This window comes from Salmo salar, unplaced genomic scaffold (assembly GCF_965601325.2).
Source record: "Salmo salar unplaced genomic scaffold, fSalSal1 ptg000743l, whole genome shotgun sequence".
Classification (NCBI taxonomy): domain Eukaryota; kingdom Metazoa; phylum Chordata; class Actinopteri; order Salmoniformes; family Salmonidae; genus Salmo; species Salmo salar.
The window spans coordinates 278,076-300,607 of record NW_027675484.1 but is presented as its reverse complement, the minus strand read 5'-3'; the positions used below and the strand labels follow the sequence as shown (position 1 = coordinate 300,607).

General features: G+C 40.5%; 1 protein-coding gene and 1 pseudogene across 1 annotated transcript; both read right to left on the bottom strand.

The window, feature by feature from the left end:
* Positions 1-2,513: 2,513 nt before the first annotated feature.
* LOC145877250 (uncharacterized) lies at positions 2,514-3,190 on the bottom strand (annotated as a pseudogene).
* Positions 3,191-4,027: 837 nt separating this feature from the next.
* LOC145877257 (uncharacterized) lies at positions 4,028-19,811 on the bottom strand. Its single transcript, XM_082972558.1, has 2 exons — positions 19,799-19,811; positions 4,028-5,144 (listed from the first exon to the last, which is right to left on the bottom strand). Exons 1-2 carry the CDS (start codon positions 19,809-19,811, stop codon positions 4,351-4,353), a joined length of 807 nt encoding a protein of 268 aa, XP_082828684.1. The 3' UTR covers positions 4,028-4,350.
* Between the last annotated feature and the right edge of the window lie 2,721 nt (positions 19,812-22,532).

Sequence of the window (22,532 nt, the reverse complement as noted above, 5' to 3'; positions counted from 1 at the left end):
TAAATGTAAAATGTAGACTGTTGTTCATGTTTTGTTGGGTTCAAGTGTACTAGGGAATAGATTGCTTTCTTGTTCTTGACTTCTCTCCCAGACATGTTTAGGGTTGGAACTACCTTGCTGGGTGTTCTAGTGCCTCTAGCTTGGAGTTGTATTATCTTTCCTTTTTTGTGATGACACAGCCACAGTGTTTCACTTTTTAATGTGTATACTATTGCTTACTAGGTGTGTCCAATCAATTTTGTAACCACTCCCTCTCCAATTAGGGCTGATTGGAAAAGCTGTTAAAAAGAGGACATTGTATCATTTCTTTGTACTCCCTGACGAAGGCCATGCAGCCGAAACGCGTTGGATTTTTTTTTAAACATTGTTTCTATTGAACCTGCCATACTAATAAAGGCATTTTAATCAATTATATGAAGAGTGCCTTGGTCCTCCTTTCTTTTTGATGACCAACTCACCCCTTTTACCAAAGAGCACCTTCTGTCTACCAACATTTACTATTGTGTACCTCAGTAGCGCTTCCCTTCCTCATTTTTCTACTAGTTGAAAATAACTTCTATTTCACATTATAATCAACTACAATGCTTCACCTTCACCAATATAAACATGGTGTCTACTGGCTGTCAACAATTATAAACAAGAAAAAATATATATATTCTCCCCACTAGCTTCTACAATACTCCTCTTCCTAAAACTCCCTAGCTTCTAGAACTCTCATCCCCTTGGAACGAGCCCAAACAAAACTCATCTCCGACACGGAAAAACGTGTAGTCAAAATAAATTGTGATCTATAGCAACGCACTAGCAAAACGCAAAAAAACTAATCTTTTTGACTGCCCACCCTTGAGACAATCAGAAACCAAGTTGTCCTTACCACAGACATGTCTGATTTCAAGAGGAAACTCCTGCAATATCCGTAGTAACTTTCCACCTCACTGCAGAGCTTCTCTCCCTTTTCAGGGTTCACTAGATAGGCATGTTGTTGGAACGGGGCCCAGTCCCCAATGTCATGCTCTAGTACATTTGTGTTGGCACATCTGAGAATGAACCCTGATATTCTAAAAACAGGGCAACAATGTCATTATAATTGTACCAAAAAAATTGTCAGTTGGTTGCATAAATAATTATCACTACTAAATGTTACATGAAATGTAAATATTTGATTGCATAGTCATATTTTCAACGTCATTTTGCTAGATGGGATATCCCCAATGTCAAAACAGTTTTAACGTGTCCAAATCAATAACCAATATGCAGAAACAGTTTGTGATAAATTGAAAACCTAAACATAAAATGTGCTATATACACAAACATCTGCCACAATAATCATATTACTTGTAATTTTTAAAACAAGCACCTTATAAACTGCACAAGCACCAGAAACGCTGTTGTTTTGACAAGTAGCAATAAATCATTGATATCGATTAGGGGGGAAATCAGGTTGTACGTGCTGTTAAAACTAACACAACTAAACAACACATGGAAATGGGAGATATATTTTACCTCGCTGATTAGAGGACAACCTGCAGAAGACAGTCAGCTACATTTTGGAGTGATGCATTTAAATTTAGGGGTCCCTAAACAAAGGAACACAACACTTATTTGTCATAACTCATCGATATCATGTGGATTTTTTTTTCTTTTTACCGTTGTTTTACCAGTTAAGTTGACTGAGAACACATTCTCATTTACAGCAACAACCTGGGGAATAGTTACAGGGGAGAGGAGGGGGATGAATGAGCCAATTGTAAGCTGGGGATGATTAGGTGGCCGTGATGGTATGAGGGCCAGATTGGGAATTTAGCCAGGACACCGGGGTTAACACCCCTACTCTTATAATAAGTGCAATGGGATCTTTAATGACCTCAGAGAGTCAGGACACCCGTTTAACGTCCCATCCGAAAGACTGCACCCTACACTGGGCAGTCACTGCCCTGGGGCATTGGGATATTGTTTAGACCAGAGGAAAGAGTGCCTCCGACTGGCCCTCCAACACCACTTCCAGCAGCATATGGTCACCCATCCAGGGACTGACCAGGACCAACCCTGCTTAGCTTCAGAAGCAAGCAAGCAGTGGGATGCAGGGTGGTATGCTGCTGGCAACAATTGTGCGAAAGGAGGAAGATGAGGTTGCACGTCCTGTTAAAACGAACAGCTCAAAAACCACACGGAATCTGGGGATAATGTGTACATCCCTGGTTAGAGGACAATTTGTAGAAAACAGCTCGCTACATTTTGAAGTGTTGCATTTTGATTCAAGTGGGTCACCAACATGGTAAGTGTAACACAACTCTTTTTGTGTTAGTCACTTTTTGTTAAATCACATAAATAGTAACTCTTCCATTTCAGAGCCTGGATTTTCCACCTGAGGTTAATATCCATATCATGTTGAAATCAATAGAACAGGGGACAAACTTTTAGGGTTCTACATTGTGACACTATTAAAATACTCCTTCTACAATGTTAAAACATTCTACATTGTGACATTTCATTGATATCATGAAACAACTCATTCATGTATGTATTTTCTGGTGTTTGATCAGAGGTCTTTTATCTGTGAATCTCTTGTCACACTGATCACAGCTATAAGGTTTCTCTCCTGTGTGTGTTCTCTGGTGTTTAGTCAGAGTGCTAGATGTAGTAAAACTCTTCCCACATTGACCACAGCTATAAGGTTTCTCTCCTGTGTGTGTTCTCTGGTGTTGAGTCAGAGTGCTAGATGTAGTAAAACTTTTCCCACATTGACCACAGCTATAAGGTTTCTCTCCTGTGTGTGTTCTCTGGTGTTTAGTCAGAGTGCTAGATGTAGTAAAACTCTTCCCACATTGACCACAGCTATAAGGTTTCTCTCCTGTGTGTGTTCTCTGGTGTTGAGTCAGAGTGCTAGATATAGTAAAACTCTTCCCACATTGACCACAGCTATAAGGTTTCTCTCCTGTGTGTATTCTCTGGTGTAGAGTCAGAGTGAAAGATGCCGCAAACCTCTTCCCACATTGACCACAGATATAACGTTTCTCTCCTGTGTGTGTTCTCTGGTGCACTGTCAGCAACACTTCCCACATTGATCACAGCTATAAGATTTCTCTCCTGTGTGTGTTCTCTGGTGTGCAGTCAGACTTCCAGATAGACCAAAACTCTTCCCACATTGAGTACAGCTATAAGGTTTCTCTCCTGTGTGGATTCTCTGATGAATTTTATGAGGATAAAAAAACAATAACAACTGAAAGACTAATGAGCATTGTAAGGAAATGCCATTGATTAAAATATCAACAATATGCTATATCCAACCCACAATATAACTTGTTTTTTAGGAGGGGCTCTGAAAGACACTATGGGGGTGTCCACTGGAAGTTGACTAGTAACAACAACTGGGACCTAAAAGACACCCACCATGAGACCCACTAAATCTGCCCAAGAAGAGGCAAACAAAAGAAAAACCCACACCAAACTTAAAGACAGGAAACAAACCAAAAAGGTGGAGCAACTAAAGGTGTTGACTCTCCACATGTATCAAGACAACTGGAGCACTGGGCCAGACACTCTTAAATAGAACCTGGACCAGCTCAGGTGAAACACCTTCCCACTAACGAGATGGACAAGCCAGCACAGGTGTAACACATACTGACTAACGAGGTGACACCAATCAGTGCGTCCTACGTGCTAACGAGCTAGACCTGCTAACGAGCTAGACGTGCTAACGAGCTAGACGTGCTAAAGTCCAACCTCAAAACATAAATGGAAAAACCAAAGCCTGTAACACCTTAAGACAACAAATATATCCTATATTTTTGTTGGAAAAGTTTGCTCACCACCAACAGAAAACAACTTCCATTTCACATTATAATCAACTACAATGCTACATTTTGGAGTGATGCAGTTAAATTTAGGGGTCCCTAAACAAAGGAACACAACACTTATTTGTCATAACTCATCGATATCATGTTGAAATCAATTGTGCCGAGAGGAGGGAGATGAGGTTGCAAGTCCTGTTAAAACTAACAGCTCAAAAACCACACGGAATCTGGGAATAATGTGTACATCACTGGTTAGAGGACAATTTGTAGAAAACAGCCAGATACATTTTGATTCAAGTGCGTAACCAACATGGTAAGTGTAACACAACTCTTTTTTTGTTAGTCACTTTTTGTTAAATCTCATAAATAGTAACTCTTCCATTTCAGAGCCTGGATTTTCCCCCTGAGGCTAATATCCATATCATGTTGAAATCAATAGAACAGGGGACAAACGTTTAGGGTTCTACATTGTGACATCATTAAAATACACCTTCTACAATGTTAAAACATTCTACATTGTGAGATTTAATTTCATTGATATCATGAAACAATTCCTTCATGTATGTATTTTCTGATGTTTGATCAGATATCTTTTATCAGAGTATCTCTTCCCACATTGAACACAGCTAGAAGGTTTCTCTCCTGTGTGTCTCCGCTGGAGTAAAGTCCGACAGCTAGACGTAGTAAAACTCTTCCCACATTCACCACAGCTATATGGTTTCTCTCCTGTGTGTGTTATCTGGTGTTGAGTCAGAGTGCGAGATAGAGCAAAACTCTTCCCACAAAGACCACAGCTATAAGATTTCTCTCCTGTGTGTGTTCTCTGGTGTAGAGTCAGAGTTCTAGATGCAGCAAACCTCTTCCCACATTGACCACAGATATAAGGTTTCTCTCCTGTGTGTGTTCTCTGGTGCACTGTCAGCACTCCAGATCCACCAAAACTCTTCCCACATTGGTCACAGCTATAAGGTTTCTCTCCTGTGTGTGTTCTCTGGTGCACTGTCAGCACTCCAGATCCACCAAAACTCTTCCCACATTGATCACAGCTATAAGGTTTCTCTCCTGTGTGTATTCTCTGGTGTGATACCAGATGGCCAAATGTAGTAAAACTCTTCCCACATTGATCACAGCTATAAGGTCTCTCTCCTGTGTGGATTCTCTGATGAATTTTAATGCCTGATGGGGAGGTGAATCTCTTCCCACAGTCAGAGCAGCAGTGAGTTCTCTTCCCTGTGGATGTCTGCAGGTGTTTATTGAGGTGTCCTAATGTGGAGAGACTCTTCTCTGCCTCTTCAGCATCATGAGGTTGTTGAGGCTCCCCAGAGGATCCACGATAGTCCCATATCTCTCCTGTGTGAACAACAAAGTCAGACAGATGATTAAAGGCCCACAACAGCGGTAATCCACTGTAAAAGGTGATGCCAACAGCGGAGCCATGATGTTGGACAACAATTGACTTCTGTCATGAATGTTAAAATAATTTGACAATTGTCTTAAAATGAGCAAGAAAACTCATATTTGGTCTTGTTTTCACATTAGTAGTAACATCGATGATTGTAGGCTAGAAATAAGTTATTCATGTTGTTGAAACTCTAAGCAGTGTGCCAGACGACTTTTGGTCTCCAATATAGGCCCCTTTCTGTGTTTGCTAAAATTGCGGCACGAGGGCAATTTGATTGTAGAAACTCCTCCCTGCTAATGAGGAAACCGATAGTTACGGATGTACTATATCTGCCTGGAGCAAAAATGGTGAGCAAAGATTTTAGTTTTTCACAATGTATTCTGAATGTGAATGGGGGAAAACTCAGGGGAGTAACCTCCATTTCCAGGTTGCTTAGGAGTTCATTTCACACTACTTTGGATTATAATTGTAAGGATATTTTTGAATGTCCTGTTTAATAAAATGTTTGCTAAAGCATTAAGAATTATGTGTAATTATTGAAGAACTGCGTTAATGACAGTATCCATTTGGGTGTTGTCAATAAAGTTAAGATTTTATTTATTTATTTAACCAGGTAGGCCAGTTGAGAACAAGTTCTCATTTACAACTGCGACCTGGCCAAGATAAAGCATAGCAGTGCGACACAAACAACACAGAGTTACAAGTGGGATAAACAAACGTACAGTCAATAACACGACAGAAAAATCTATATACAGTGTGTGCAAATGGATTAAGGAGGTAAGGCAATAAATAGGCCATAGTAGCAGAGTAATTACAATTTAGCAAATTAACCTCTATGGGCTAGGCGGGACGAATTCGTCCCACCTACGTAACAGCCACTTGAAGCCTGTGGCGCGATTTTCAAAACCTTAAAAATCCTATTACTTCAATTTCTCAAACAAATGACTATTTTACAGCTATTTAAAGACAAGACTCTCGTTAATCTAACCACACTGTCCGATTTCAAAAAGGCTTTACAACGAAAGCAAAACATTAGATTATGTCAGCAGAGTACCAAGCCAGAAATAATCAGACACCCATTTTTCAAGCTAGCATATAATGTCACAAAAACCCAGAAGACAGCTAAATGCAGTACTAACCTTTGATGATCTTCATCAGATGACAACCCTAGGACATTATGTTATACAATACATGCATGTTTTGTTCAATCAAGTTCATATTTATATCAAAAACCAGCTTTTTACATTAGCATGTGACGTTCAGAACTAGCATACCCCCCGCAAACTTCCGGAGGAATTCGCTAACATTTTACTAAATTACTCACGATAAACGTTCACAAAAAGCATAACAATTATTTTCAGAATTATAGATACAGACCTCCTCTATGCACTAGATATGTCCGATTTTAAAATAGCTTTTTGGTGAAAGCACATTTTGCAATACTCTAAGTACATAGCCCAGGCATCACGGGCTAGCTATTTAGACACCCGGCAAGTTTAGCACTCACCATAATCATATTTACTATTATAAAAGTTTGATTACATTTTGTTGTCTTCGTCAGAATGCACACCCAGGACTGCTACTTCAATAACAAATGTTGGTTTGGTCCAAAATAATCCATCGTTATATCCGAATAGCGGCGTTTTGTTCGTGCGTCCCAGACACTATCTGAAATGGTAAATCAGGGTCGCGCGCATGGCGCAATTCGTGACAAAAAAAATCTAAATATTCCATTACCGTACTTCGAAGCATGTCAACCGCTGTTTAAAATCCATTTTTATGCAATTTTTCTCGTAAAAAAGCGATAATATTCCGACCGGGAATGTCCATTTAGCTAAACTGAGGAAAGTAAACAAAGCTTTCGGTCGACGCGGGCACGCGCCTGAGTCTCACAGTACTGTAACCAGCCACTACCCAAACGCGCTACTTTGTTTCAGCCAGAGCCTGCAAAGCCACGATTCAGCTTTTTGCCGCCTTCTGAGACCCTATGGCAGCCGTAGGAAGTGTCACGGGACAGCTAAGATCCTCACTCTTCAATAAACAGAGACAAGAAGAACGACACCTTGTCAGACAGGCCACTTCCTGCCTGAAACCTTGTCAGGTTTTTGCCTGCCAAATGAGTTCTGTTATATTCACAGACACCATTCAAACAGTTTTAGAAACTTTAGGGTGTTTTCTATCCATATGTAATAAGTATATGCATATTCTAGTTACTGGGTAGGAGTGGTAACCAGATTAAATCGGGTACGTTTTTTATCCAGCCGTGTCAATACTGCCCCCTATCCTAAACAGGTTAACACTGGAGTGATAGATGTGCAGATGATGTGCAAGTAGAGTTACTGGGGTGCAAAAGAGCAAAAAAAGTATATAAAAACATGGGGATGAGGTAGGCAGTTGGATGGGCTATTTACAGATGGGCTGTGTACAGCTGCAGCGATCGGTAAGCTGCTCAGATAGCTGATGCTTAAAGGTAGTGAGGGAGATATAAGTCTTTAAAGTCAGCGATTGTTGCAATTCCTTCCATTTTTTTACATTTTAGTCATTTAGAAGACGCTCTTATCCAGAGCGACTTACAGTAGTGAATGCATACATTTTTTTCCTGTTCCAGTGATTGGCAGCAGAGGACTGGAAGGAAAGTCGGCCAAAGGAGGTGTTGGCTTTGGGGATGACCAGTGAGATATACCTCCTGGAGCGCATGCTATGGGTGGGTGTTGCTATGGTGACCAGTGAGCTGAGTTAAGGCGGCCTAGCAAAGACTTGTAGATGACCTGGAGCCAGTGGGTTTTGCGACGAATATGTAGCGAGGGCCAGTCGACGAGAGCATACTGTTCGCAGTGGTGGGTGCTATATGGGGATTGGTGACAAAACGGATGGCACTGTGATAGACTGCATCCAGTTTGCTGAGTAGAGTGTTGGAGGCTATTTTGAAAATGACATCGCCGAAGTCAAGGATTTATAAGATAGTCAGTTTTACGAGGGTATGTTTGGCAGTGTGAGTGAAGGAGGCTTTGTTTGCGAAATAGGAAGCCAATTCTAGATTTAATTTTGGATTGGAGATGCTTAATATTTTAATATGAGTCTGGAAGGAGAGTTTACCAGACACTTAGAATATGTGGACAACAACAAATACCTAAGTCAGAATCGTCCAGAGTAGTGATGCTAGTCAGGCGGCGGGTGCAGAGAAGATTGGTTGAAGAGCATGCATTTAATTTTACTAGCAATTAAGAGCAGTTGGTGGCCACAGAAGGAGTTTGGTATTGCATTGAATGGCATTGAAGCTCATTTGGAGGTTTGTTAATCTGTTATGGATAGGGGGCAGTATTTTCACGGCCGGATAAAAATGTTACCCGATTTAATCTGGTTATCACTCCTGCCCAGAAACTAGAATATGCATATAATTGTTAGCTTTGGATAGAAAACTACCTAAAGTTTCTAAAACTGTTTGAATGGTGTCAGAGTATAACAGAACTCATATGGCAGGCCAAAACCTGAGAAGATTCTATACAGGAAGTGCCCTCTGACCATTTCTTGGCCTTCTATAGCCTCTTTATCGAAAACAGAGGATCTCTGCTGTAACGTGACATTTTCTAAGGCTCCCATAGGCTCTCAGAAGGCGCCAGAATGTTGAATGATGACTCTGTAGTCCCTGGGCTAAAAACAGTAGCGCATTTGGATAGTGGTCGATCTGAGAACAATGACACGGGTGCGCGCATGCACGTGAAGACACCATTTCTTCTGTCAGTCTTTGAACGAAAACAATGTCTCCCGGTCGGAATATTATCGCTATTTTACGAGAAAAATCGCATAAAAATTGATTTTAAACAGTGTTTGACATGCTTCGAAGTGCAGTAATGGAATATTTTGAAATCTTTTGTCACGATACGCGCCAGCGCATCACCCTTCGGATAGTGTCTTGAACTCAAGAACAAAACGCCGCTATTTGGATATAACTATGGATTATTTGGAACCAAAACAACATTGAGTGTAAAGTACAAGTCCTGGGAGTGCATTCTGACGAAGAACAGCAAAGGTAATCCAATTTTTCTTATAGTAAATCTCAGTTTGGTGAGTGCCAAAATTGGTAGGTGTCAAAATAGCTAGCCTGTGATGGCCGGGCTATCTACTCAGAATATTGCAAAATGTGCTTTCACCGAAAAGCGGACACCGCGATTGCATAAAGGAGTTCTGTATCTATAAATCTTAAAATAATTGTTATGTTTTTTGTGAACGTTTATCGTGAGTAATTTAGTAAATTCACCGGTAGTTTTCGGTGGGTATGCTAGTTCTGAAAGTCACATGCTAATGTAAAAAGCTGGTTTTTGATATAAATATGAACTTGATTGAACAAAACATGCATGTATTGTATAACATAATGTCCAAGGAGTGTCATCTGATGAAGATCATCAAAGGTTAGTGCTGCATTTAGCTGTGGTTTTGGTTTTTGTGACATTATATGCTAGCTTGAAAAATGGGTGTCTGATTATTTCTGGCTGGGTACTCTCCTGACAATCTAATGTTTTGCTTTCGCTGTAAAGCCTATTTGAAATCGGACAATGTGGTTAGATTAACGAGTCTTGTCTTTAACCTCTCTAGGCTAGGCGGGACGAATTCGTCCCACCTACGTAACAGCCACTGCTATCCTGTGGCGCGATTTTCAAAACCTTAAAAATCCTATTACTTAAATTTCTCAAACATATTACTATTTTACAGCCATTTAAAGACAAGACTCTCGTTAATCTAACCACACTGTCCGATTTCAAAAAGGCTTTACAACGAAAGCAAAACATTAGATTATGTCAGCAGAGTACCAAGCCAGAAATAATCAGACACCCATTTTTCAAGCCAGCATATAATGTCACCAAAACCCAGAAGACAGCTAAATGCAGCACTCACCTTTGATGATCTTCATCAGATGACAACCCTAGGACATTATGTTATACAATACATGCATGTTTTGTTCAATCAAGTTCATATTTATATCAAAAACCAGCTTTTTACATTAGCATGTGACGTTCAGAACTAGCATACCCCCCGCAAACTTCCGGGGAATTCGCTAACATTTTACTAAATTACTCACGATAAACGTTCACAAAAAGCATAACAATTATTTTAAGAATTATAGATACAGACCTCCTCTATGCACTCGATATGTCCGATTTTAAAATAGCTTTTTGGTGAAAGCACATTTTGCTATATTCTAAGTACATAGCCCAGGCATCACGGGCTCGCTATTTAGACACCCGGCAAGTTTAGCACTCACCATAATCATATTTACTATTATAAAAGTTTCATTACCTTTTGTTGTCTTCGTCAGAATACACACCCAGGACTGCTACTTCAATAACAAATGTTGGTTTGGTCCAAAATAATCCATCGTTATATCCGAATAGCGGCGTTTTGTTCGTGCGTTCCAGACACTATCCGAAATAGTAAAGAAGTGTCACGCGCATGGCGCAATTCGTGACAATAAAATTCTAAGTATTCCATTACCGTACTTCGAAGCATGTCAACCGCTGTTTAAAATCAATTTTTACGACATTTTTCTCGTAGAAAAGCGATAATATTCCGACAGGGAATCTCCTTTTCGGCAAACAGAGGAAAAAATCCCAAAGGCGGGGGCGGTCGGGGTCACGCGCATAAGCCAGTGTCTCTTGATCGGCCACTTGAGAAAGGCGATAATGTGTTTCAGCCTGGGGCTGGAATGACGACATTCTGTTTTTTCCCGGGCTCTGAGCGCCTATGGACGACGTGGGAAGTGTCACGTTAGAGCAGAGATCCTTAGTAAATGATAGAGATGGAAAAGAAGTTCAACAAATGGTCAGACAGGCCACTTCCTGTAAAGGAATCTCTCAGGTTTTGACCAGCCATTTGAGTTCTGTTATACTCACAGACACCATTCAAACAGTTTTAGAAAATGTAGGGTGTTTTCTATCCATATGTAATAAGTATATGCATATTCTAGTTACTGGGTAGGAGTGGTAACCAGATTAAATCGGGTATGTTTTTTATCCAGCCGTGTCAATGCTGCCCCCTAGCCCTAACAGGTTAAAATGGTGTAAAATAATCATATGTTTGAGAAATTTAAGTTATAGCATTTTTGAGGTATTTGTATTTCACGACACGCGATTCCACTGGCTGTTGACCTCGCCTAGACAGGTTAACCTCTCTCGGGTATGTGGGACGAATCGTCCCACCTAGTCAACAGCCAGTGGAATCGAGTGGCGCGAAATACGAAAAACCTTAAAAATGCTATTACTTCAATTTCTCAAACATATGACTTTATGTGATTCATATGATGTATGTCGTGACAAAAAATTTCAAAATATTCCATTACGCTGTTTAAAATCAATTTTTATGCTATTTTTCTCGTAAAATAGCGATAATATTCCAACCGGGCGTAGTTGTTTTCGGTCAAAGGCTGAAAGAAAAACATGGCCACTTCTCGGGGCCGCGCATCTCCTGTCTCTGAGCCACCAGCCTGACCCCTCACAAACAGCACTCCTGTACCTAGCCCAGAGACAGCAGAGATCTCATTCCACTTTCTGGCACCTTCAGAGAGCCTATGGGAGCCTTAGAAATTGTCACGTTACAGCAGAGATCCTGTATTTTCGACAGAGATGCTACAGAAGCACAAGAAATGGTCAGAGAGGGCACTTCCTGTATGAAATCTTCTCATGTTTTGGCCTGCCATATGAGTTCTGTTATACTCACAGACACCATTCAAACAGTTTTATAAACTTTAGAGTGTTTGCTATCCAAATCTACTAATTATATGCATATTCTCGTTTCTGGAAAAGAGCAGTAACCAGTTTAAATCGGGTACGTTTTTTATCCGGCCGTGAAAATACTGCCCCCTACCCTAGAGAGGTTAACACAGTGTCCAAAGAAGGGCCAGATGTATACAGAATGGTGTCGTCTGAGTAGAGGTGGATCAAGGAATCACCCGCAGCAAGAGCAACATCGTCGGTATATACAGAGAAAAGAGCCGGTCCGAGAATTGAACCCTGTGGTACCCCCACAGAGACTGCCAGAGGTCCGGACAACAGGCCCTCCGATTTGACACATTGAATTCTATCTAAGAAGTAGTTGGTGAACCAGGCGAGTCAGTCATTTGAGAAACCAAGACTGTTGAGTCTGCCGATAAGAATACAGTGATTGACAGAGTCGAAAGCCTTGGCCAGGTCGAAGAAGAGGGCTGTACAGTACTGTCTTTTATCGATGGCGGTTATGATATCGTTTAGTACCTTGAGTGTGGCTGAGGTGCACCCGTGTCCAGCTCGGAAACCGGATTGCACAGCGGAGAAGGTACGGTGAGATTCGAAATGGTCAGTGATCTGTTTGCTAACTTGGATGTTGATGACTTTAGAAAGGCAGGGCATGATGGATCTAGGTCTGTAACAGTTTGGGTCTAGAGTGTCACCCCCTTTGAAGAGGGGGATGACCGCGGAAGTGTTCCAATCTTTAGGAATCTCGGACGATACGAAAGTGAGGTTGAACAGACTAGTAATAGGGGTTGCCACAATGGCGGCGGATAATTTTAGAAAGAGAGGGTCCAGGTTTTGCAACTCTTTCAGAACATCAGCTATCTGGATTTGGGTGAAGGAGAAGATGGGGAGGTTTGGGCAAGTAGCTGCGGGGGGTGGGGAGCTGTTGGCCGGGGTTGGGGTAGCCAGGAGGAAAGCATGGCCAGCCGTCGGGAAATGCTAATTGAAATTCTCAATTATTGTGGAGTTATCGGTGGTGAGTGTTTCCTAGCCTCAGTGCAGTGGGCAGCTGGGAGGAGGTGCTCTTATTCTCCATGGACCTTACAGTGTCCCAAAACTTTCTGTTTGAAAAAGCTAGCCTTTGCTTTCCTAACTGACTGTGAATTGGTTCCTGACTTCCCTGAAAAGTTGCATATCGTGGGCAGTATTCAATGCTAGTGCAGTACGCCACAGGATGTTTTTGTGCTGGTCGAGGGCAGTCAGGTATGGAGTGAACCAAGGGCTATATCTGTTCTTAGTTCTACATTTTTTGAAAGGGGCTTATTTAAAGCATCAGACAAGTTACGTACATATAGTTCATTTTATTAAAACACATGGAGCGATTGGTAGAAAGAACAGATGACTCTTGGTTGACCAAGATGTATTTTAGGTGGGGACAGCACTAGAACATGATGTTGGGGCTCCCGAGTGGCACAGCGGTCTAAGACACTGCATCTCAGTGCTAGAGGCGTCACTACAGGCTGTATCACAACCGGCCGTGATTGGGAGTCCCATAGGGTGGTGCACAATTGGCCCAGCGTCGTCCGGGGTAGGCCATCATTGGAAATAAGAATTTGTTCTTAACTGACTTGCCTAGTTAAATAAAGGTTACATTTAAATAAATAAGTGTTTTTTGACAAACCGTTTTTTACAAACCCGTCAAGGCTCCAAATTTGAGAAGGGTTTAAAACAAAGGTTTCAAACCAATGCATGAATGTTATTGAATCTAGGTATGTTTCGCCTTTAATGTAATGACATGAAAAACAATTGGCTGAATATTATACAATGACTTATCAACAGCTGTAATAATTTGACCCGCACAGGAAATCTACACTGGTAATTCTATAATATACTATATAGCCTAGAAACCTGGTTAAACTATCAATATGACATCATGGATGAATTCTAGAATATACTATATAGCCTAGAAACCTGGTTAAACAATCATTATGACATCATGGATGAATTCTAGAATATACTATATAGCCTAGTAACCTGGTTAAACTATCATTATGACATCATGGATGAATTCTAGAATATACTATATAGCCTAGAAACCTGGTTAAACAATCATTATGACATAATGGATGAATTCTAGAATATACTATATATTCTAGAAACCTGGTTAAACTATCATTATGACATCATGGATGAATTCTAGAATATACTATATAGCCTAGAAACCTGGTTAAACTATCATTATGACATCATGGATGAATTCTAGAATATACTATATAGCCTAGAAACCTGGTTAAACTATCATTATAACATCATGGATGAATTCTAGAATATACTATATAGCCTAGAAACCTGGTTAAACTATCATTATGACATCATGGATGAATTCTAGAATATACTATATAGCCTAGAAACCTGGTTAAACTATCATTATAACATCATGGATGGCCAGTCTTTGTATTTATAGTGTAGTCCATTCAGGGGGTAGTCCTGAGCTGAACTCAATCCTGGATCCAGCGACTGTCAAGACAACACCTTATAACTGTTACGCCAAGATGTCTGAACTTCTTGACGAGGTCGCTAGGTGTTGGGTTACGGTTGCTACAATAGCTTTCTCTATGAATTTGAGAGTGGTTACACTTCTCCTTCCCCCATCCCTCAGCTGTTTACCAAACCAAGCCTCTGGGCAGCCATTTTGTTGCTGTTTAAAAACCCACACAACCCAGCAATCTGCAGTTCAAACAATAACAAATCTGTAATTCCACCACTGTTTTGGTAATAAGATGATGATGGGGTTGGAGAAAAGTAACTACAGACAGACAGACCTATGGATGCAAGGACTGACCATCCATGATATCAACATTATAGTTTTAACCATGTTGAGGCTATACAGTGTTGATTTACATTGTTTCTAGACATTAGAGTAAAAAAAGCTTATTTGGGGTTCTGATGGGGTACAACAGTTGAACTAAGGTCATGAGACGTGTTATATTCTTCAAGAATACATGGCTATAAAAAAAATCATTAAAAAGTCACAATATGGATGTAACAATTGCAGATTTCCCCTTTAACACCACACATCAGTTAAACAACTGCAGAGTTTGTGCCTCTGTATTTAAGACAGTACTTACTAGTGTTAATCAGGGCCCGTTCATCGTTAGAACCATTGGATGCCTTAACATGCCTTTGGGAAACCGGGCCCAGAAATCCAGATTCTTCCTCTTCTTCCTTCTTCGATGTGAGTCATCTCCCCCTCCTCCTCTTTCACTCCAAAAACTGCATCCTCCTCTTCTTTTACTGTAACATCCTCCTCCTCTTTCACTCTGAACACGTCTTCCTCTTCTTTCACTGTAACATCTTTCTCTTCTTCTTTCACGGTAACAGCCTCACCCTCTACTTGTTTGTGTATTGAAACAGCCTCCTCTTCCTCCTCCTCTTTGACGAGAGCTTCTTTCTCCGTCCAGCAGACATCTTCTTTAGCAGGAGGAGAGTAGCTTAGTGAGCACATGGTCGGGGATGTTAGCTAGCTAGGCTAATGCTAACTTAACCAGCCCGCTAGCTGACCAATAACAAAAACACCGTAAATATGAAATTAAATCGGATAACTAACTAGACGACAGAAGTGGGTTTAAAACACAGTGGCTAATATACACTAAAGCATCTAAAGAGCTTTATTGTTCGGCTATTTTGTCTAGCGAGCTACCGTGGTGTCTGACTAACTGTTGCTACTGTTGAAAGAAGCTTTCCGTCCACTAGATTATACGTCACACCACAGCATTACCTTAAATTCCCAGACCGCCATCTGCTGACTGGAGTGGGTAACGCAGTTGAGTAAAATGTTTATTTTATTGTCAGACAAAAAGTTAAAGTGTAGGAAGCATGAGTTTTTACTCACCAGCGTAACAACACAGTGTGGTTAAAGACCTAGTAAGCTAGTTGTAGTCACGATATGGTTACCTATAAGTACAAACAGCTATGTTTTTGCATTATTACAAATGTATTAACTTATTTCGGGAAATCTTCTAAACTACCCACAATGCACTATTTCCCAACGTCATATGTATTATCAACTCTATGCTACCGAGTTTGTATGCCAGTGTAACGGTGTAATGAAGTTACATTTAAAAAATGTATTTAACCATTATTTAACCAGGCAAGCCAGCTAAGAACAAATTCTTATTTACAATGACGGCCAAACCCCTGCCAAACCCCGGCCAAACCCCTGCCAAACCCTAACCCAGACGATGCTGGGCCACTGTGCGTTGCCCTATGGGACTCCCTGTCACGGCCTGTTATGATACAGCCTAGTTTTGAACCAGGGTCTGTAGTGATGCCTCTAGCACTGAGATGCAGGACCTTAGATCGCTGCTCGTGTCTTTACATTACAGTCAGTGATAAAGGTATGGGATTCTGGGTAATCCAAAGCAGATTTATGGAGAATTTGAAAATTGAGTGGTCCTGGGATAGAAATGTATGAAGTTGACATTAGATCATAAACCATCCACTTTTTAAATCATAAATTAGCAATTTATGTTTTAGTAACTTCTGTTGTTGGTTTGGCCTCTCTTTATATGTTATTTGCCGAATCTCAGTTTTCCATGTGGGTTTTATGCTAAAGTTCCCTCTATCAAGTTGGTAGCAAACTGGAAAATGCATCTTCTTTAGGAGTGCTATTTATATCCTGATCATTCATCCTCACTGCATCTTCTTTAGGAGTGCTATTTATATCCTGATCATTCATCCACACTGCATCTTCTTTAGGAGTGCTATTTATATCCTGATCATTCATCCACACTGCATCTTCTTTAGGAGTGCTATTAATATCCTGATCATTCATCCACACTGCATCTTCTTTAGGAGTGCTATTTATATCCTGTCGACTACTGATCATTCATCCACACTGCGTCTTCTTTAGGAGTGCTATTTATATCCTGATCATTCATCCACACTGCATCTTCTTTAGGAGTGCTATTTATATCCTGTCGACTACTGATCATTCATCCACACTGCGTCTTCTTTAGGAGTGCTATTTATATCCTGTCACTACTGATCATTCATCCACACTGCGTCTTCTTTAGGAGTGCTATTTATATCCTGATCATTCATCCACACTGCATCTTCTTTAGGAGTGCTATTTATATCCTGATCATTCATCCACACTGCATCTTCTATAGGAGTGCTATTTATATCCTGATCATTCATCCACACTGCGTCTTCTTTAGGAGTGCTATTTATATCCTGATCATTCATCCACACTGCATCTTCTTTAGGAGTGCTATTTATATCCTGATCATTCATCCACACTGCATCTTCTTTAGGAGTGCTATTTATATCCTGATCATTCATCCACACTGCATCTTCTTTAGGAGTGCTATTTATATCCTGATCATTCATCCACACTGCATCTTCTATAGGAGTGCTATTTATATTCTGATCATTCATCCACACTGCATCATCTATAGGAGTGCTATTAATATCCTGATCATTCATCCACACTGCATCTTCTTTAGGAGTGCTATTTATATCCTGATCATTCATCCACACTGCATCTTCTTTAGGAGTGCTATTTATATCCTGATCATTCATCCACACTGCATCTTCTTTAGGAGTGCTATTTATATCCTGATCATTCATCCACACTGCATCTTCTTTAGGAGTGCTATTTATATCCTGATCATTCATCCACACTGCATCTTCTTTAGGAGTGCTATTTATATCCTGATCATTCATCCACACTGCATCTTCTTTAGGAGTGCTATTTATATCCTGTCGACTACTGATCATTCATCCACACTGCATCTTCTTTAGGAGTGCTATTTATATCCTGATCATTCATCCACACTGCATCTTCTTTAGGAGTGCTATTTATATCCTGATCATTCATCCACACTGCATCTTCTTTAGGAGTGCTATTTATATCCTGATCATTCATCCACACTGCATCTTCTTTAGGAGTGCTATTTATATCCTGTCGACTACTGATCATTCATCCACACTGCATCTTCTTTAGGAGTGCTATTTATATCCTGATCATTCATCCACACTGCATCTTCTTTAGGAGTGCTATTTATATCCTGATCATTCATCCACACTGCATCTTCTTTAGGAGTGCTATTTATATCCTGATCATTCATCCACACTGCATCTTCTTTAGGAGTGCTATTTATATCCTGATCATTCATCCACACTGCATCTTCTATAGGAGTGCTATTTATATCCTGATCATTCATCCACACTGCATCTTCTTTAGGAGTGCTATTTATATCCTGATCATTCATCCACACTGCATCTTCTTTAGGAGTGCTATTCATATCCTGATCATTCATCCACACTGCATCTTCTTTAGGAATGCTATTTATATCCTGATCATTCATCCACACTGCATCTTCTTTAGGAGTGCTATTTATATCCTGATCATTCATCCACACTGCATCTTCTTCCGGAGTGCTATTTATATACTGATCATTCATCCACACTGCATCTTCTTTAGGAGTGCTATTTATATCCTGATCATTCATCCACACTGCATCTTCTTTAGGAGTGCTATTTATATCCTGTCGACTACTGATCATTCATCCACACTGCATCTTCTTTAGGAGTGCTATTTATATCCTGATCATTCATCCACACTGCATCTTCTTTAGGAGTGCTATTTATATCCTGATCATTCATCCACACTGCATCTTCTTTAGGAGTGCTATTTATATCCTGTCGACTACTGATCATTCATCCACACTGTGTGTCTCATCAATGCAGGTAATTTATGACATGTATAAAGTATGTGTTTTATAAACTCATGAACACCAGCCAGTTTATCAGCCGGTTCTGTTAGTTTAGGTGGATTATACTTCTTCACCACCAGAGGGGGACGTTGAGTAATATTTCAGGTTAATTTGATATATTTTGATACTAAAATGGATGACAGTTTATTCTGATGTTGTGAATATGAGATTACACATGGAAACTATGTATTTATTTTATTATAGTAAATTAGGAATTATTAGGAACTGTTAAATCCACTATATGATCATAATAACTTTGACAGACATCTTGATTGTTTTTTGTTAGTATATTATAGGGCAGATTTATGGAGAATTGCTGTGGGAGTGCTATTTATATCCCGTCACTACTGATCATTCATCCATACTGTGTGTGTCCCATCATTTCAGCTTTGGAAATAAATGAACTATCCATCCATTGCTCCTTCCTGTGTTGACTCACTGACTTGAGAGACGGGACCAGGAAGGTCACACTAGGTTGATATCTAGCTCAAGCTTGTAAACGTTAGTCACACCTCATGCTTTTCATGAACTGTGTGGTTGTGTTATCTAGAGGGAACCCGTTAGCACAGTAGCTCTGGTGCCTCTTGCCGTGGGATATCAACCTGCTTGCTCGTTTTTTTGGTTTTTTTGTTGACACAACAGGCTGAAAAGCGTCAATGCTTCAGGAAGCTTTGTTTCCCCATCACTACTTTTCAGCATGTTCTCTGTGAAGTCGACTACGGGAGTTTTGTCACTTTTTCCACCTTGGCTTACTGCTAGCGCACTAGCTGACTGACTTCTGGAATCTATCTATTTTGGATGTTGAGGATTTTCCCAGCCATCATTCTGTATGTCTCTGCTCTTTTGATCTGCAGTTATGTTTTAGTTGGGTTTTGTTAATCGGGTTCTAACTGGTCTCTTGTAGTTGGGCTCCAGCTCGCTGACCATAACTAGTTGGCTAAATAGCTAATGTTAGCTGGCTGGCTAAGATAACTGCATATAGCTAACATTCTTTGATATTTGGTTAGATAGCGTTATGTATTTCCAAAACGTTGGTTTAAACGATTGGTTTAATTTGAAGTTCTTTCTGTTGTTGTTTACATCACAGGGAATAGACCGGTCTTCCATATTACATCACACCTGCCTTTGGCATTCTTCTGAATTCTTATTGGTTTTATGTAATAACTCCAAAAATAGAACAGTGAGGTGTAACTTTGCATTGGGACTTAAAACAATTTTTGGGAAAAATATTTTATTTGATCTTTTATAAACTTTACCATAACCTAACCATTTTATTTCTCTCCGTCTCACCCACTTTACATGTGTAGATAATAAAGCATTTGACCTTTCCACTGCGTTAACAATGGAGGATTGGTTGATTTCCAGTTGAAATATTTAAGATGATTAACGAGAAAAGTATTGTCCAACCATCGGGTAACTTGTTTCATGCTTATCAAAGGTGAGGGTGAATTTCAGATGTTTACTGCTTGTATTGATGAAGGAGTGGAATCGATGAAGTTCCTCTGCTGTCCCCTGGAATAGATGGAACACGTCATCAATGAAGACTTTTTCAGAGCCTGATGAGCTGCTAGAATGGATTGTTAGGGCTGACAATCACATTCTTCTCTAACAACCCCACATACAGATTGGCATAATTTAGGGTGACCAAATTTTAGTTTTCCAAAAAGAGGACATGTCCGGGAAAAAGAGGACGTATGGTCACCCTACTGTAAATGCAATATATTTGGAAAAAATCCCATTATTTTCCAGTGTTTCTTTGATGTATTGCGCGATCGTATCAGCTGTCTCATTTGGAGTGTTTTTAACTTCGACTAATTTACTTTGCACGCCACCATTCTTCCAATCAAAATACTGAATAAGCAGAGGGAATATTTCCACAGCACCGTGATTGCTCCCATCAGTAGAAACACCACAGTAAGGTATGTCTTCTAGTGCTTTCTGAGCTATGTCGACAGAATGTGGTGCTATCACAGCGTTAACAATTGCTTCGGTCTTAGTACGAGCGCTTGAAAGCGGTCAAAGCAATGCAAAACCCCCAAAACGCACACAACGAATGGAGACTGTAGGAAGCAAAAGCCGAATCCCGGACATTTTAGGCGATTTAGAAATCCCGGCCGGACGCATTTTTTTTGGTCCAAAAAGAGGACATGTCCGGGAAAAAGAGGACGTATGGTCACCCTACATAATTAGATGCTATTTTTAAACTACAATGACCATAATGCACTGCGTGCCTACTTGTCTTGTCTGTGTTTATTTTACACCTGCTATGTAAAAGAGACAGAATAATGCACGATGGTCAATGCTATCTGGGATCCTTGGGACATCCCTACCCTAAACCCTAACCTTAACCCCTACCTTAACCATTTTAAATGTCAACTTCAACTGGCTATGGACGTCCCAAGGATGTATCTCTACCTGAAAATACATGATCTAAGTGATTGATAGTTGGTATCGTCTTCCTAAAACTCACTAGCTTCTAGAACTCTCGTCTTCCTAAAACTCACTAGCTTCTAGAACACTCGTCTTCCTAAAACTCACTAGCTTCTAGAACACTCGTCTTCCTAAAACTCACTAGCTTCTAGAACTCTCGTCTTCCTAAAACTCACTAGCTTCTAGAACACTCGTCTTCCTAAAACTCACTAGCTTCTAGAACACTCGTCTTCCTAAAACTCACTAGCTTCTAGAACACTCGTCTTCCTAAAACTCACTAGATTCTAGAACTCTCCTCTTTCTAAATCCCACTAGCTTCTAGAACTCTCGTCTTCCTAAAACTCACTAGATTCTAGAACTCTCCTCTTCCTAAATCCCACTAGCTTCTAGAACTATCCTCTTTCTAAATCCCACTAGCTTCTAGAACTCTCGTCTCCTTGGAACGAGCCCAAACAAAACTCATCTCCAATACGGAAAAACATGCAGTCAAAATAAATAAAGATCCATAGCAACGCACTGGCTAAACGCAAAACACAAATCTTATATGCATTTGGGGGGAAATCAGGTTGAACCTGCTCTTGAAACTAACACAACAAAACAAAAAACACATGGAAATGGAGATATATTTTACCTCACTGGTTAGAGGACAACCTGCAGAAGACAGTCAGCTACATTTTGGAGTGATGCATTTAAATGTAGGGGTCCCTAAACAAAGGAACACAACACCTATTTGTCATAACTCATCGATGTCATGTGGATTTTTTTTTCTTTTTACCGTTGTTTTACCAGTTAAGTTGACTGAGAACACATTCTCATTTACAGCAACAACCTGGGGAATAGTTACAGGGGAGAGGAGGGGGATGAATGAGCCAATTGTAAGCTGGGGATGATTAGGTGGCCGTGATGGTATGAGGGCCAGATTGGGAATTTAGCCAGGACACCGGGGTTAACACCCCTACTCTTACAATAAGTGCAATGGGATCTTTAATGACCTCAGAGAGTCAGGACACCCGTTTAACGTCCCATCCGAAAGACGGCACCATACACTGGGCAGTCACTGCCCTGGGGCATTGGGATATTGTTTAGACCAGAGGAAAGAGTGCCTCCGACTGGCCCTCCAGCACCACTTCCAGCAGCATATGGTCTCCCATCCAGGGACTGACCAGGACCAACCCTGCTTAGCTTCAGAAGCAAGCCAGCAGTGGGATGCAGGGTGGTATGCTGCTGGCAACAATTGTGCGAAAGGAGGAAGATGAGTTTACACGTCCTGTTAAAACGAACAGCTCAAAAACCACACGGAATCTGGGAATAATGTGTACATCCCTGGTTAGAGGACAATTTGTAGAAAACAGCTCGCTACATTTTGAAGTGTTGCATTTTGATTCAAGTGGGTCACCAACATGGTAAGTGTAACACAACTCTT